This window comes from Patagioenas fasciata, chromosome 11 (assembly GCF_037038585.1).
Source record: "Patagioenas fasciata isolate bPatFas1 chromosome 11, bPatFas1.hap1, whole genome shotgun sequence".
In the NCBI taxonomy this organism is placed as follows: Eukaryota; Metazoa; Chordata; class Aves; order Columbiformes; family Columbidae; genus Patagioenas; species Patagioenas fasciata.
This window is the reverse complement of record NC_092530.1, coordinates 8,362,680-8,378,226: the sequence shown is the minus strand read 5'-3', so window position 1 is coordinate 8,378,226 and position 15,547 is coordinate 8,362,680. Positions and strand designations below refer to the sequence as shown.

General features: G+C 52.2%; 1 protein-coding gene across 2 annotated transcripts in view; it reads left to right on the top strand.

The window, feature by feature from the left end:
* Nucleotides 1-6,467: 6,467 nt before the first annotated feature.
* LOC136106182 (Krueppel-like factor 5) overlaps nt 6,468-15,547 on the top strand; it is a 28,261-nt gene continuing 19,181 nt past the window's right edge. For both annotated transcript variants that reach the window (XM_065846332.2, XM_065846331.2), the window contains exon 1: nt 6,468-6,968. In XM_065846332.2, the coding sequence (XP_065702404.1) occupies nt 6,804-6,968 (165 nt within the window). In that variant the 5' untranslated portion in view covers nt 6,468-6,803. The remainder of the gene's footprint in view (nt 6,969-15,547) is intronic.

Sequence of the window (15,547 nt, the reverse complement as noted above, 5' to 3'; positions counted from 1 at the left end):
TGTGGATGAGCAATGGCTGAGTGGGGGGCTGCAGCCTGCTGGGGTCCCTGCTTGGCTGGTGGCATCTCCACCTCCATGGGGTGTGCGATGGGGTGGCCTTTGTCCTGTGGGGTGTGACGCTCACCTGTCTCCTTGCTCCGGGGTCACCTGAGGTCCCTCCGGCTGGTTTCTCAGCCCTTTCCTGGTCCCGGTTTGGCAGGGGGGTGCTGGGGGCCTCTCCCGCCTGCCAACCCCGCACCGCTCAGACCGGTTTAGCGAGTGGATGGGGCGGTCGCTTCCCCTTTGAAGGGCTCCCAAGAAGGATTTGATGACTGGAAACCTCCAGAGGAGGAGAAAGGAAAAGACAAAAATAGGTGGTTTTGGGTTTCGGTGGGGAAGCAGGGGCTGAGGCAGCAGGTTGCTCCGGCAGCTTTGCAGACCTTTGACTCCTGGTTGTGGTGAAAGGCAAGATGAGGGAGGGTGTCCCCCTTCCCTGGCCAGCTTGTCTCTCCAACAAGGCTCTCAGACAGCACAGAGGCTGAACTAGGAGCTCCGGCCCCAAATCTGGTGTGGGCTTGCCCCAGGGAGGTAAATGCAGAGAGGACTTGGGGATGTCCACCATGGTGCTCCAGCTACTGCTTTGGGGGTGGATGGATGAGTTTGGGGGCTGCAACAAGGTGAGGAGGAGGAAAGCGAGGCTCAGCAACCTCCAGCCAGGGTCTGGCCACCCTTCTCCTGCCCCACGTGTCAGCCATCATCTCCTTGGTGGGATGTGCCGTGGGACCCTGGCCAGGGAGGTGACTGGGGCTGTGAAGCTGGGCTGTCACCCATCTAGGGCTGGCTCCTGGGGCTCCCTTGTGACCAAACCCAGTGGTGGGGTCTGAGGATGGGTGTGAGCTCCCCTAGAGCTCAGCCAGTGAGGCTGGAGACCGGCTGGGGGTCCCTCTGGCTGCCAAGCAGTGCTTGAGATGCTTTGGGAGGTGCGAGCTGAGATTTATTTCTCAGATTGATCCAGATTACCTCAAAGTTCGAAGCCTTTTTTGCCTTTTACCCCAAGTCTCCATGCCTCAGCCCAGGGTTTCACCTCCTGGCTCCCGCACCTTCTGCTCTTCATTGAGAGGAGGAGCTGGGTGTCCTTCCTTGCTGTCTGCATGAACCCTGAGTGCTTGATCCCCATCCAGCGCTGGGTGAAGACACCTGGGTCTGGCTCCCCAGTTCTCTCTCACCAGAAAGCCCAATCCCCATTGCAAAGAGGAGACATCAGCTGCGGCCATCAGTTTGAGAGCTGCTTTCAGCTCCATGGACCCTCCTTCACCAGGTCCCCCTTCCCCAAACCCCCTGGAGCATCAGCTTTCCCCCCAAAAAGGGGATTCTGTACCTGAGGAACAACGGGAGGAAAGCAGGTTGTGTAGCTGCTGTTATCACTGTGCCTTCACAGAATCCCAGAATGTCAGGGGTTGGAAGGGACCTGGAAAGCTCATCCAGTGCAATCCCCCCATGGAGCAGGAACACCCAGCTGAGGTTCCACAGGAAGGTGTCCAGGCGGGTTTGAATGTCTGCAGAGAAGGAGACTCCACAACCTCCCTGGGCAGCCTGGGCCAGGCTCTGCCACCCTCACCAGGAACAAGTTTCTTCTCGTATTTAAGTGGAACCTCCTGTATTCCAGTTTGCACCCACTGCCCCTTGTCCTGTCACTGGTTGTCACCGAGAAGAGCCTGGCTCCATCCTCCTGACACTCCCCCTTTCCATATTGATCCCCATGAATGAGTCCCCCCTCAGTCTCCTCTTCTCCAGCTCCAGAGCCCCAGCTCCCTCAGCCTTTCCTCACACGGGAGATGCTCCACTCCATCATCTTCATTGCTCTTGTCAAACAAGACATGCTGTCCTTGCTGTTGTGTGACATGGGGACAGAACGGGACCTTAGACCATCACCCGGCTCTGTGGGTGCAGCGTGGTGGGGGTGCACGGAGCAAAGTGCCTGGTGGTGCTGATAGACTCAATGCCGTTTCCTTTCCCGTGGGGCTGGTGGCAGATAAGGGCACTGTGGGTGGCTTTGGTCCATCCTTGAACTGAAAAGCTGCTTCTCCTTGGGAAATCATCACCAGGTGAGTGCAGCCCCGTGTGCGCCCCACTTCAGGAGTGGGGTTCATCGGCCCTGCGTTGCAAGGCCACGCTCTGGGCATGGGGTGGAGAGAGAAGTAATGCTCTGGTTTATCAGTTTTATCACCTGCAGGTAAAATTTCCAAACTTCCCAGTTGATAACAAAGAAAATAGAAATATTTTCCTGAAAACTTTCTTTTTATCTTTATTTACACTTACTCCAAGTGACAATGAATGAAAATATGATGGACCTGCATGAAGATGAATGGGGCTTTTACACCCCCACCATCGAACCATCCATGTGAGCAAGAATAAAATACAGTTGAATTGTTTCCTGTAATACTGAACAAGTAATGTAGCTAGTAAAGCCATAAGAAATGGGCTAAAGCCAGTCCCCAGATGAATCTTCCTGAAGCCCATGATTGTGGGGTGCAACAACATGGGGTGGCCCCATTTACAGCTTTGTAACAGCAGCAAGCTCTGCTGTTTGTACAATTCTGGGTTGTCTTGCAGTACTGACCTGAGGTGCATTTGAATGGACAATGCCCACCTAGTAGACAGGGACATCCAAGTACACGACCCTTGTAACCCACGTACACCAACAGTAATAAAATGACTGGCACTAGGATTAAAAGGAATACGATAGAAAGCTGCAGAGGCATCTGATGATGCCCAGGGCAAAGCTTGGGGCAATAACTGGAACAATTCCCTGAGATCTGGACAAGCAAAGTCAGGTCAGGACACCTTGGCAGGCTTCCTTGAAAACTGACACAAGTCCACCACCAATCTGGCTTCTCTAGTATTTCTAGGATTTTATTTTATTTTATTTTATTTTATTTTATTTTATTTTATTTTATTTTATTTTATTTTATTTTATTTTATTTTATTTTATTTTATTTTATTTTATTTTATTTTATTTTATTTTATTTTATTTTATTTTATTATTTCCACCAGAAAGCAGCCCTTTGTAACCCTGTTAACAATGTGACCAGGCATGGGGACATTTCTGATCTTACTGTGACAGGTGTACGTTCCTTATGTGCAGACCCTTTCTCCTGTTGTGACTCTGCTAAGGATGTCCCTGAAGTACCACGGGATGCTGCTCCAGAGTAAGGATAAACCATTCCTGGATGTTACAACAGGCCTTACAAATTTGTTTAGTGACTGTAAACTCCTTGGGGGTGTCTGTTTTACCTTTTACCCCTGCCACATTTGCTCTGCTGATCACTGCTTGTAATTCTTCACCTCTTGCATCTCCCATTTCTTGCTCCAGTTTCCAGAATGCTGCCAGATCCAGCACCTGTAAAGAGTCTTGAGACCCCATCCCCATTTCTTGTGCCAGTGCATCCTGGTGGGTTTGCACTGGCACATCCACCCCGTTCCCAGGGAATTCCCAGTTGGATAGGCATGGTTGCCCCCGAGGTACTTGTGGCTGGAGGAATTTCCTTCTTTAGTCCATTGAGGACCTTTGTTGCATCTTGTGTCATTTGGGTCCTTGCCCCAGTCTTGGGATTTATCACGTACCCATGATCCCTGAGCCACCATCTGGCTGGTTCCCATTCCTGAGACGGAATCGTGGGAATAGTTCCTCGGTATCCTCGTTGACGTTGATACAATTTTTTTGTTGTTGTTTGAAACGGAGGGGCTAATGGCCCTGTGGCACCTCCCATCCCTCGGCAGTAAGCTATGCTCCCAAGTGCAGAGGTTTCCCAGACACTCACAGGACCTATTGCCACCTTTAAACAATAACAGACTCAAAAAAATTATATAGGTAGTCAGCACACATGATCAGATGAGATAATGATGCCTCGTTTTTAATTTTGATGGTACGAAATAATGGCAAATAAGTTACATTTGGTACATGTAAGCATGCAGGTAGCACTAAGGACCACCTTCTGTCTGGTATGGCTAGTTCACAGTTTTCTTGTAGAAGACAAGAAGGAAATTGAGGAATTTTCCAGTCCTTAGTAGATTTTGATTCAGGATAGCGATATAGCACTCCGAAGTCCTTAAGGATGTGTAAGGTGGGCACATCACTTTTTGGGAGATGGAGATCTGCATGGGGACTTTGAACGACTGCTTCTTCTAGGAGAGCTAGATGGAGTTCTTGATCATCCTCTCCTTTGTCTGTGACAATGCTCAGGTAAGGTTGTCAGAATGGGTGCGTTTGGTGGTCTGTATGCAGCAGGAGTTCTTATCCCGGTTCCATAGGTTATTGTAAATTCAATAACAAAATTTTCCCCAGATCCTAAGCAAGATAAATGGAAACAAAATTGTCTCCTGAGCCTAATATCTAAATTTGCACATGAATATCAAATAAGTTCATCAGCTAGACTTTGATCAGGTATTAACTCTAGTATTTTCTGCCCAGACTTCTTATATTCATGGCAAAATACCTCAAGACTGTATGACGAGGTGTGTGATGTTGATCGCTGTCTAGCTGCTTTACAGACCGGATTAGGGTGTTGTTGCCAACTCCCCCAAAGATGGTGCTGCGGAGCCAGCCCCACGCCTGCCTTGGAACCCTGCAGCCCTGCTGCCCGTGCCCTCGCAGCCTCTGCTGTGAGCATCAAGCTTTCGTTGCATGGTGGGTTTCAGTTTCCATGTGTGGTTCTGCATGGCTTGGTGGAGATGGACCCTGGTGGAGATGGACCCAGGAGCCTATCCTGTCCCTGGTATCTGCTCCAGCAGCAGCAGGGCTTCCCTGCAAAGCAAACCACATGGAGAAGATGCTCCTGACCCAGCCTGACCTGTTCCCCCTGGTTTGCTTTTCCCAGGGCTCAGCACCTCGGAGTGTCCCGTCCCCCACCACAAGAGCTGAACTTCACCTTTTTCAGCTCAAGCAGCTCCTCAGGAGGACCCAGACATCAGTGCAGGGTCTCACATCGATTTAAACTGTTCACTTGGTGTATTTGTTGTGTGTTTATGCTGCTGGCAGACAGTGGTTGTTAAAACCCGGCTTATCCCCAACCCACGCTGCTTTCTCCATGTTTACTAAGGGCCTCATCCTGCTCAGGGCAAAGTTGTCTCGCAACTGGAGGATGTTTTATGCCGGCACTGTAGAGCTGGTGCCCTCGGGGAAGGTGTTTCCCAAGCGGTGTTTTGGAGCCGTCACCCCTCGTCCCACTCTCTGGGCTCGTCTCCCCCGGGGGATGCTTTTTGGACCCTGGTGTGGATGCGGCGTGGGGGAACGACATCCACGAGACACCAGAACCCGCTACTGTGGCTCCTGGCATCATTTGAATGACCACAGGCCTTGACCACGTGTGGCTGGTGGCAAGTCCCTGTGACCCACCCTGTGCTCTCTGGGGTGGCAGCAACCTCATGGGAATTCAGATTTGGATTCAGATGGGAGTTCAGGTTGGACATTGGGAACAATTTCTTCCCCAAAGGGCTGTGGGGCATTGGAACAGGCTGCCCAGGGCAGTGCTGGAGTCACCATCCCTGGAGGGGTTGAACAGACCAGAGATGAGGTTCTCAGGGACATGGGTTAGTGCTAGATTTATGTTATGGTTGGACTCGATGATCTTGAGGGTCTTTTCCAACCAAAATAATTCTATGACTCCATGAAGACGCTTTTCCCTTCCCTGGCAGGACCCCGGCTCCTTCCCTGTGGCCAGGGAGCGTCGAGCAGCCTCAGTGTCCCCCCTTCCCCCCATTTCTGTGCTCCCCAAGTCCCCTGGAGGTGCCAGGGATGTCCTGGGAGGGGTGACAGCAGCAGCCCCCCTGCAAGGTCACAGCCCACGTTGGATCCTGCCCAGGAGGCAGCGGGAAGGGGGTCCCGGGGCTGGGGGCTGTTAGGGCTGGATGTGTCCCCAAGAAAAATGGCTATTTTTTTTTTTTAACCAAAAAGTTGATTTTTATTTCCTTGTTGCTCTAGTTTTTTACACTCCTTTTTCCTTCCTTTCTCAAAAAGAGAAACCCAAACACACTAGTTGCTTGTTTCCTCTGTAGGAGCTGAGCCAGAAAACAATGTTAAACTTTTTTATTTTTTTCTTTTTCTCCCTCTTTTTTTTCTTTCTCCCCAAGGTTTATCCCTTTTCCCCTTCACTTAAACAATTTATTTTTGAACCTTCCCTTTTTCTCCCCTGAGAAAGAACAGCACAGGCAAGCAGGAATCTCCCGGACCCTAAAAATCAGTTTTCATGCCAAATTCAACCATTGTTTGGAAAACGGCACTTTCTCATTAAAACCCCCCTGCCGTTGCTTTTAAAAACTGAAACACCCCCCCAGTTTCAGCGCAGGGGACTCAGTTTGGGGACAGTTTCCGTGCTGCGGGTTGTTTCGGCCCCGCAGGTGAGCTCAGCCCTGTCGGGGGCCCGGGGCTGGGACGGAGCCGTGGGACCGAGCGTGGCTGGCGGTGAGGATCCCGGCCACCCGCTCCCTCCCGCAGCCTTTTATCGGCCGGTGTCCCGGTGGGGCTGCCGGTGGGGCCGTCGGCGGGAGCCTGATTGGCTCGGCACCGTCGCTTCCAGGTTGGCGTTCCTCATTCCTCCTTCCTCCTCCCGCAGCCCAGGTAAACCCGACCCGGCACTTGGCCTCCCAGGATTAGCAACTCGCTCCGGCTCGCCTCTCTCTTCAGTTTTTTTTTCCCTTTCCCCTCCCCTTCCTTTTTTTTTTTTCCTTCCCCCCACCCTTTTTATCTTTTTTATAATTTTTAAATATTATTTTTAAATAAGATTTGTTTCCCCGCCGGGGGAGCAGGCGCGAGGGGCGCGGGAGGAATGAGCAGCGGGCTGGTGCTGCACACCCCGCTCCCCGAGGACGCCTCGGCGTTTACACCGCTGAAGCCCGTCACCATGTCGGGGGAACCCACCGAAGACGCCCCAGTCTTTGAGGACATCAAACCCCTCACCCGGCCCCTGGAAAACCCGTCCGACCTGGCGCAGGTAAGGTGGAGGCCGGCGCTTTGCTGTGGGGCAGAGGGAAGGGGCCAACTGCGCCCGCTCAGGTGCATGGAGGCTGCGAATGCCTCCTGCGAACACAAGCGTGGATTTTGAGTCAATTCTACCCTGTTTTTCTGCTCTTTCCTAAGACACCTCTGTCGCTTTGTACGCTCACGCTTCCCCCTCCGCTGGATTTTCTCTTGGGCGTGTTGGGTTTCATTTTTTTTCTCCTGCCTTTCTTTCGAAACACCCTGTTGCCCATTTTGGAGAAGGGCTTGGGTTTTGCTTGCTCCCCAAAGCCAGGGCTCGGCCCCTCTCCCCCGGGGATTCCGGGGGCTCCGTGATGCTGGCAGCTCTCAGGGAAAGGTCTGGGTGACGGGGTTGCCGTATCTGTGTGTGATGGGGGGCAAAATGGGAGGCTATTTTCTATTTTATTTTATTATCACTATTTTTGCTGCTACCACGGCAGGGAAGGAATGCTCCTTGAAATTCCCCGTCAGAGTCCCCCCGGCATGCTGGAGATAAAGACGTGGACAAGCGGCTTTAGGGCTTTGCTGTACGCGTGTCCCTCTTGCACAACCACCTGTCTTGCACACCCGCCCCTCTTGCACACCCACCCGTGTCCTGGCCCATGGAAGAAGCGTGTTCAGGCCCTGCTGCCCATCCCAGGCACAGGGACAAGGCTCTTCACCCATGTTTTGAGTGATGGACCCCTTGTCCCACCAAGAAGAGCCTTCATCTGCTCTCCCTGGTTTGAAGGGGGTGAGCCAGGCTGCCCCCACCCCGCCGCCACCGCTTCGGTCCCCTTCTCCCCCCAGAGGAATGGGGCGAGCTGGGGCGCGGGATGCCCGGCATCGCCAGCAGCTAATGATTAACTCAGCGCCCCGTGTCCCCAGCGCCATTTTGATTGAGGCGGGAGGGCGGCTCCGGCCCCTCGCTCCACAGCCACCCCATGGAGACCCCCTTGTCCTGGAACTCCCTGGGAGGGCATCCCCATGTTGGGCAGCTACAGTTCAGCATTAGGTAGGGGTCAGGGCTGTGTCTCCATGGCCTGCCTCCCCTGTCCTGGCGGCCCTGGTGCCCCAAGGGCCAGTTCTGGGGCTCTGTCATTCTGAGGGAGGTGGCGAGGTGGTAAAATGGATAAATCAGCAGAGTCTCCATTGCCATATTTCTGTATGATGCTCTGGTGACCCATTATCCATGACTGGCCGTCATGGATGTGGGGGTCAAAATCGGGGGAGAGGGTTATGAAGCCCACTCTTCCTTCCCTTGCGGTGGTCCCAGCTCGGTGCCTCTCCTCTTAACCCTGGGACAGGTTTGGGTGGGTTATCTGAAGTTGGATGGTTGGGTGGTGGCTCTTCAGAAAGGTGTGGGTTACCTCTGGGGACCATCCCCGGTGGGAAATGGTGGCAGCTCCCTGCTTGGTCTGAGGGGAGGGTGAGGTTTGCTTTCTCTCCACTTTTGTAGCCCCAGCTGCTGGGTGGGATTAGGCAGTGGGGCAAATGCTCACCCCATACCTCGGCCATGGCTGTGGGGCAGATGGGCAGCGGTGCCTCCTGGCTTTGTCCAGCCCCGTGCTACCTCTCGTCCTCCTTGTGCGGGACATGGGGATGCAGAGCCTTCCCAGGGTTGGAAACACCTTCATTCCACACCACCATCCTTGCTGCCCTTCAACGAGAAGAGGGGTGTCTCACCCTGGCTTGGCCTCTGGGGCCATGCCACCCCACGGACGGTTTGCTCCGGGGTGGAGGCAGCCACCCTTAGGGGTGGCCAATCAGAGGTGTCATCCCTTTGCTGTAGGCCACCCCATGTCACTGCAAGGACAAGGGGGTCCTGGGATGGAGGCTGCAAAGCTCAGCCCCAGCCCACCTGCGCTCCATGCATCATCGGCTCATCCCCCAGCAAACACGACAGGACTTCTTTGCAAACCCACCCAGCGTCAAGCGCTGTGGGTGGCAAAACCCTGAGAGCCTGGGGCTGGACCCCACATCTCCGGGGAGGAGTGTTCCATGTGTTGGCCCCCTTTCTCTTAATGAATACCAAAGGCTGTGGTCACTGTGGGAGAGATGCTGAAGAAGCTGCCGTAGCTGGAGGGTGGAAAACCTGGATGGCCGCACGTCTGGGAAACCCTTTGCTCCGGGAAGGTGTTTATCAGAGCAGTTTGACAAGACCTATGGAAAAGGCTGTGACCTGTCAGAGCTCGGGCTCTCGCCCACAGGGCATTTCCCCTCTCCTGGCTTCTGTCTCAGAAAGAAAGGAGCAAACTCACAGCTAATCTCTTTATCTCGCTGGTTGCAAAGTCCCCACCCCACCTCCACAAATCACTTTTCAAACAAGAGTGGAAGGTGGGAGCTATTTGCTGTCGAAAATTTTATTCGGTCCGAGTCAGGTGGAAATAGGCCCTTTGTGGAGTTTGTGATCAGTTTGTTCCCTTTTCGCTGCCTTTCCAGCTGACCTGCCCCAAATTAAAAAACAAACAAAAAGAGAAAAGAGGAGAGAAAAGAGCTTGTGAGAGAAAAGCACTTTTCCTTTCTGATTTGACTCAGATCGGCCAGAAGGAAAATTTTCCCCTTGAAATCTCAAGAGGCAAGTGCTAGAAGGAACGTAAAAAATAATAATAAAAGAAACCAAAAGCAAGGCATGTCCAGGGAAGCATTTTGGAAGAGGAGGAGGTGGTCCCTTTGTGTTGCTGCCAGATACCCACCCCGATGAGCAAAGGGGTTGAGGGGCACATGAGGGCTCATCTGCTGCTTCCACCTTGCTGCCCTTTGCTCTCCAGGTCTGATAAGCCAAAGCAGCTCCTGGGCACCTTGTTGTTACCTGGGGCTGGGGAACCCTCCTGGGATCACCTGCTGCTTGTCAGACACGTCACTGTGCCCCTCTGGGCCGGATTGGACCTCACAGCAGATGAGCTACCCCACTGCCCTGTCCTCTAAGCCACCTCATCCCTCCTGGAGCCCCCTGTGGCTTTATGCCATGGTCTCCCTTGGGTGTACGTGTGGTCCTTGGTGGTGCAATCCCCATCCCTGCCCTCTTATGAGAGCTGTCCCTGGACTGACAGCTGCAGTGATGGAAAGTGGGATGGTGGGAACAGATCCAGGTTTCCACAATCCTGGAGATGTTTCTAGAGGGAAGGTTGGTGGGGAAGGAGGTGGCACTTCCCCTGCTCCCTGCCCAGCATGTGCAGGACAGGAGCTGGCTCCTAATGGGCTTTCCTGCAGCTGTGAGGAGCATGAGGTGCTGGTGATGTGAGAGGGGTGGCCTGTGCCCATATCCATGGTTGGGTTTTCTACAATTGAGGAGAGAGGAGAATGGTGTCTGTCTGGGTGTCTGCCCTGCCATGAGCTGCCGGATGCAGTCACCTGTCCTCGAGGATTTGGGGAAGGCAGTACCTGTCTCAATGGGTCATACCAGTTATGGATTTAGAGCTGGTGTTGGGTCACTTGGGTTTGCAGCACTGTTGAGTGAGGTCAGGACCTGGTGAAGAATCTGCTGGGAAGAGAGATGGACAATCCCCCTAGTCCTCTGGTTTAACCCCTTGCTTACCTGTGTCGGGAGCCCCAGGGGCAGCCGTGATGTGGTCAGTGGGGACAGAGGCCGTCATGGGTGGTGAGCAAGGCTGTGGCTGGGAATAGCCCCAAGGCTGCTCCTCCTTTGTTGTCTCACTTTCCTTGGGTGGGCTATGCTGCTGCAAGCTGAGAAATAGGAGCAAACGTCTCCTCTTGTGTCCTCTAAGCCCAGTTCCAGTTTCTCACCCCTGTGCTGGTGAGCCTCCCTCCTGCCCTTCCTTTGCGTGGGAAGGAAACAGCTCCAGCATCTGCGAGGTGCTCAAACAGATTAGACGGTATCAGGATGGTGCTGTTCCCCGAGAACTTTTCCTGGTGCTTCAGAGCCTCTGTACCATGAATGGCATTTCCCACACCCTTTCAACAGAGTGGGTATAGGTGCTTGTGCTGTTCCTCTGACTTTATTCTGGCAGGGATTTCACTTCTGGTATCACAGGAGTAGCTGGGCCAAGCATTTTTAGATGTACTCTAGCTTTCTGGACCATGCAGGAGCTGGTTCAATCCTGCTCTATCCCTGCGGGCCCTGTGTGCTGTGTCCTGCATCTCATGGGTCTGAGACTCTTTGGCCACATCTTTGTCAGGAATGTGGCTGTGCTGGGGTGATGGCTAGATGAGGGCTCTCTTTTGGACCAGGGATGGACTGTCCTGCTCCACGGTGGTCCAGCATCTTGCACAGCCCAGTTGGAACCAGGGTAACGGGTCTTGCTCATGCAGAGGTGGTTTGTGTTGGGGCCAGGAATGAGTCCTGCTCCACTTAATGTATTAGTAGAGATGTAAAAGTCCACAGCACAGCTGTCAAGGAGTGATTCACGTCCTTGGGCTGTTGGGAGTTGCATGCAATGAATGAATTCAGCTTTTCTGCTGGGAGAGAGGAGATGGTAGCTTTGCAGTTTTACTCTGGGTCTATAATGAGATGTTGACAGCTTGTTGTGGCTGGAGGTTGCTGAGCCTGGGCATCTTTCTGCAGTTTAACGTCACTTCTGGGGTGCTCAAAGGGGGACTGAAAATACTGTTTCCTCTCCCAGGGTCCTCCTTGTCCCCAGCACACTCAGGAGAGAAGGTCATGCTGCTGAAAGCGGCCCTGGGTATGGGAACACCACAGACACGATGAGCTCGACGAGGTCGTGCCTGTTTCCGAGGCTGTGCCCATGTTTGAGGACAGGCTTTGAGCTTGTGGTGTTGCAATGTGAAGGTGTTTCCCTGCCTGTCTCCGCCAGATCATGATGGTACCTGGGGACTACGCAGGCTCTGCACCACCACGTGTCAGCCGGCCGCGGTTCACATCGTACCCGTGTGCTGCCTTTGGTCCTCACCCATCCTTTGCTCCACCAGCCGAGCAGGGAGCTGAGCTCCGGCCTCTGCCAGGATCCCATGTTTACATTGTGCAAACAGGCGCGGAAATGGAGCAGCCTGGTGTGATCTGCTGAGGATTCAGAGACTCGGCGCCTTCCTCCTTTTTCTGAGCTGCTCGGTCCATGTGATGTGCTTGTGTGGGCAATGTGAAGTCGCGGTTCTTCGCTCCCTCTTGGGTGGCTGGGATGTTCTGCCCTCTGACATCCTCCCGGCTTTGCAGAAGGGTTCCAAAATATCCAGGCATTCCGCAGAAGTGCGCAAAATGCTGTGCAAAATTCATTTGCAAAGGCTGCCAGCAGGCTGAGCAGGCTCAAGGGATGTGCAGAAACACATGGGCGATATGGAGATGTCCAGTTAAAGGCTGGGCAAGGAGGATCCGGCTCACTTGATCATAAATCAAGATGGTGGGTTGGCAGCTGATTCAGCTGAGCACTTTGTGGCCTCTGCCAAGAGGGATCTCGCAAAGAAGGGATCTTTTCAGGCTGTTTTGCTTTGGGATCAACCAGAGCCTGATGCTTTCAGGATCAGGTCCCACAGATTTGCAAGTCTGATGGGTTCTCCTTCTGGCAGGTGACTGCAGGGCTTCAGAAAATTAAGCCGGAGTCCCCAGAAAGGTTGAATTTGTCCCTCTGCTCTTGCAGGAAGACCCTCAGGGACAGTCCCCAGGCAGGACACCTGTGTCACACGGTGGTGAGGGGCTTGTTTCAGATCAGATCCTGTTGTAGGGGCAGGTCCAAAGTCAGCGGGAAGCTCAGCACGCTTTAGACAAAAACCCATGTTATCAGTGAGCCAAAGACTGGGAAATTTGGGGGATCTCGGCCACCATGTTTATTTTATTTTTGTTAATCTCCACACCCCGCAGACTTCCCGTGTGTGTGGGTGCGCACGCAAGCGCTGCTGGAAGCAGACGAGGTGCAGGATGAAGCAGCTTGGCCCAACGTTGAGCTGGCCGGAGCACAGTGGCTTTGTCCGGGTGGTACAAAGGCTGATTGTTCTACCCGGGGGAAGTTTGGCTCAGGAAGGTGGGGAGCGAGGGAAAGGGACAGTGCCAAGGCAGAGAAAGATTACAGGTGTGCTGTTCCTTTTCCTCCTGCGCAGCCCTAGCTGGAACCTGTTTTCCACTTGCTGGCATGGGAGAGCTTGCACATTAGGCAGAAAAGCTAATATATATATATATATATATAATTTTTTTTTTTTTTTAAATACTGAAAATGCAGGTATTTAAGGGAGGAAATGAGCAGGGGACCCCGACTCCATAATAAATGCAACAGATTTCCCTTTATCGCTCTTCCTGAACGGTCTGTGGGAAGCAAACACAGTCATCTGAAATTACTCACGAAGGTCTAGGGTTGTGCATTTCTGGCCACTGCATCATCAACGGTGAATTCTCCCCTCTCAAACCTGTTTGGTCAGCTACCTACGCTATTTTGTTCTCGTTCCCTGGTCCAGTGAGTTCTTTTATCTAACCCATTCACTGCAAATAATCACACTTACGAGCGTCTTGTTAGCTGAGCCCCTTGATTAGAATATTTGCTTTTCTTGTGCTCCATTGGTGAATTACATGAGTCACAGGGTACAGTTGGTGTTTGGGGATTGGATAACCAGTGTTTACAATTCAGATGTTCTCAGAACTTGAGCTAGCATGAAAACTCTCAAAAACCCCCATGGGCTGTTTACCACATCAAAGAGGTTCAGCCCCTTCTAAGCTCAGATTGAAACTCAAACAAAGAATCTTTCATTATGTTCAGAAATGCTTGAAGAATTCTTTGAGATTTTATTTATTTATTTATTTGAAGTGTGATGAGGACCTTCAGTTTCCACCAAGGACAGGATTTGCAAATACTAAAATTCATTTAATGACCTTGCTCTTCGTAGTATTTCCAGTACAAGGAGAAGAAGAGAAGGGCCAGCATTTGGTCCCAGTATAGCTGGTCTCAAAATGCAGGTATTTATCACTTGCAGGTGGAAATAACGTCATCTGTCTGTTATCATGTCTCTTGCATCTAAGACAATTCCTTTCATGAAACTGAACCCACCCTAGAGAGGGCAGAGATGTGTGGGTACCAACTCACCGACCAGTTCAGCCCATCACTTTAATGCTGCCCGTACAACACAATCATTTTCAATTTTGTTGCTCCTCAAGGACAGTTCAGGGACCTGAACCCAGGTGTGGCTGAATACATTCAACTGAAAATCCTTCTCAGGAATAAAAGTTTTGATTGTGTTCTCTAAAATGTGGAAATGACCTGGGTTTGTTAAATTGAAGGGAAGAATTGGGGCATCTCCCTTTCCCAACTGCTTGTTCAAAATGCTGTTGTTTTAGAATGTAACGTTTCATTCCGAGCAACTTTGTTGGTGTTCTTGCAGTTCTGCATCATGTTTTTGGGAGAACTCAATCGTTAGCTTCTCTGATGGTCTGATGGACATCACCTCTGGGACACAATGAGTGTTACATCCCTCTTGTTTCCCAGGGGTTGGCAAACCCCAGGCTCCAAAATGCTCCAGCTGGAGCTTCTCTGGGGCTTGGTGCCTTCTCCACAGGAACTGTCATGTACTCATTATTGGCCTATGCCATAATCAGCCTCCCTTCATTCACAGCGATTGGCAGTTCATTTCTATGCAGGGAAAATGTGGAAAGAGAGGGTTTAAGCTGAGGGAATGGATCTTGAGGATGTCTGCTCTCAGGCTAACAGAAGGACCCTCCTAGGAAGTCCATGGGGTAGAATGCATGGCAGAAGGGGCTGGAGCAGGCAGACTTGCTCCAACATCCTCCTCTGTCCCTGACTCCAGCAGGATCTTCTTGGCCTTGTGCTGTGCAAGCTTGAAAGAAAGAAGGTGACCTAAAGACCTACTCATTGAAACACCATATTCTCACCTGCCTTAGGGTTTGGTTTGGTTTGGTTTGGTTTGGTTTGGTTTGGTTTGGTTTGGTTTGCTAACTGGTTTGGAGAGGAAGTTGAGGGCCACAAGGACGGTAGGATTTGCTGTCTTCATGTGAAACCTTACCTTGCTTCTCTCAGACATTTCATGGGGTATCGGGTCTGCCTCACGTGTATTACTGGGAAGAACAGGCATTTTGGCTTGTTTTATCACTTGCTGAGTGCCAGGAGGACTTCACAAGCCCCAGCAAGCAGTGGATGACTCACTGCACCTTTGTCAGACCCTGCCCTGCAAATATGCTGCTTTTCTTCTCATCAGAGGAGGCGAGGTGACGAGTGTGAGCTTTTAGATGGTTTGAGTCAGGCGGGAGGAATCGCACCGTAACCCATCTGGAGAAGCTCCCTGACAGCTCTAACAGCCCATGTCACGCTCGGTTCAGGACCTGTGGCACCGAGGTGTAACCAGAGGGGAGCTGGAGGTATCAAGGACAAACCCAGTGTCCTGTGGCTGTGCAATGGCTAGAAACAGGTGGACAAATTTGTCCAGGTCATCCTGGGGAACAGTGATTTCTGAGACCACCTTCTGAGATTCAGGGTGTGCTGGAGCAGAGGCTGCAACCGAGGAGAAATAGAGCTGCAGATGGGCCTGCTTCTGGGTGGTGGTCCCAGCAGGGGCTGCAAGGCTATTCAAATTCAAGTCTTGATTGCACGCATGCATAAACCAGGGGAGCACTTGAATTCCTGCATGTTTTGGCCAAGGCTGAAGTAGCTCCAAGTCTCCTGA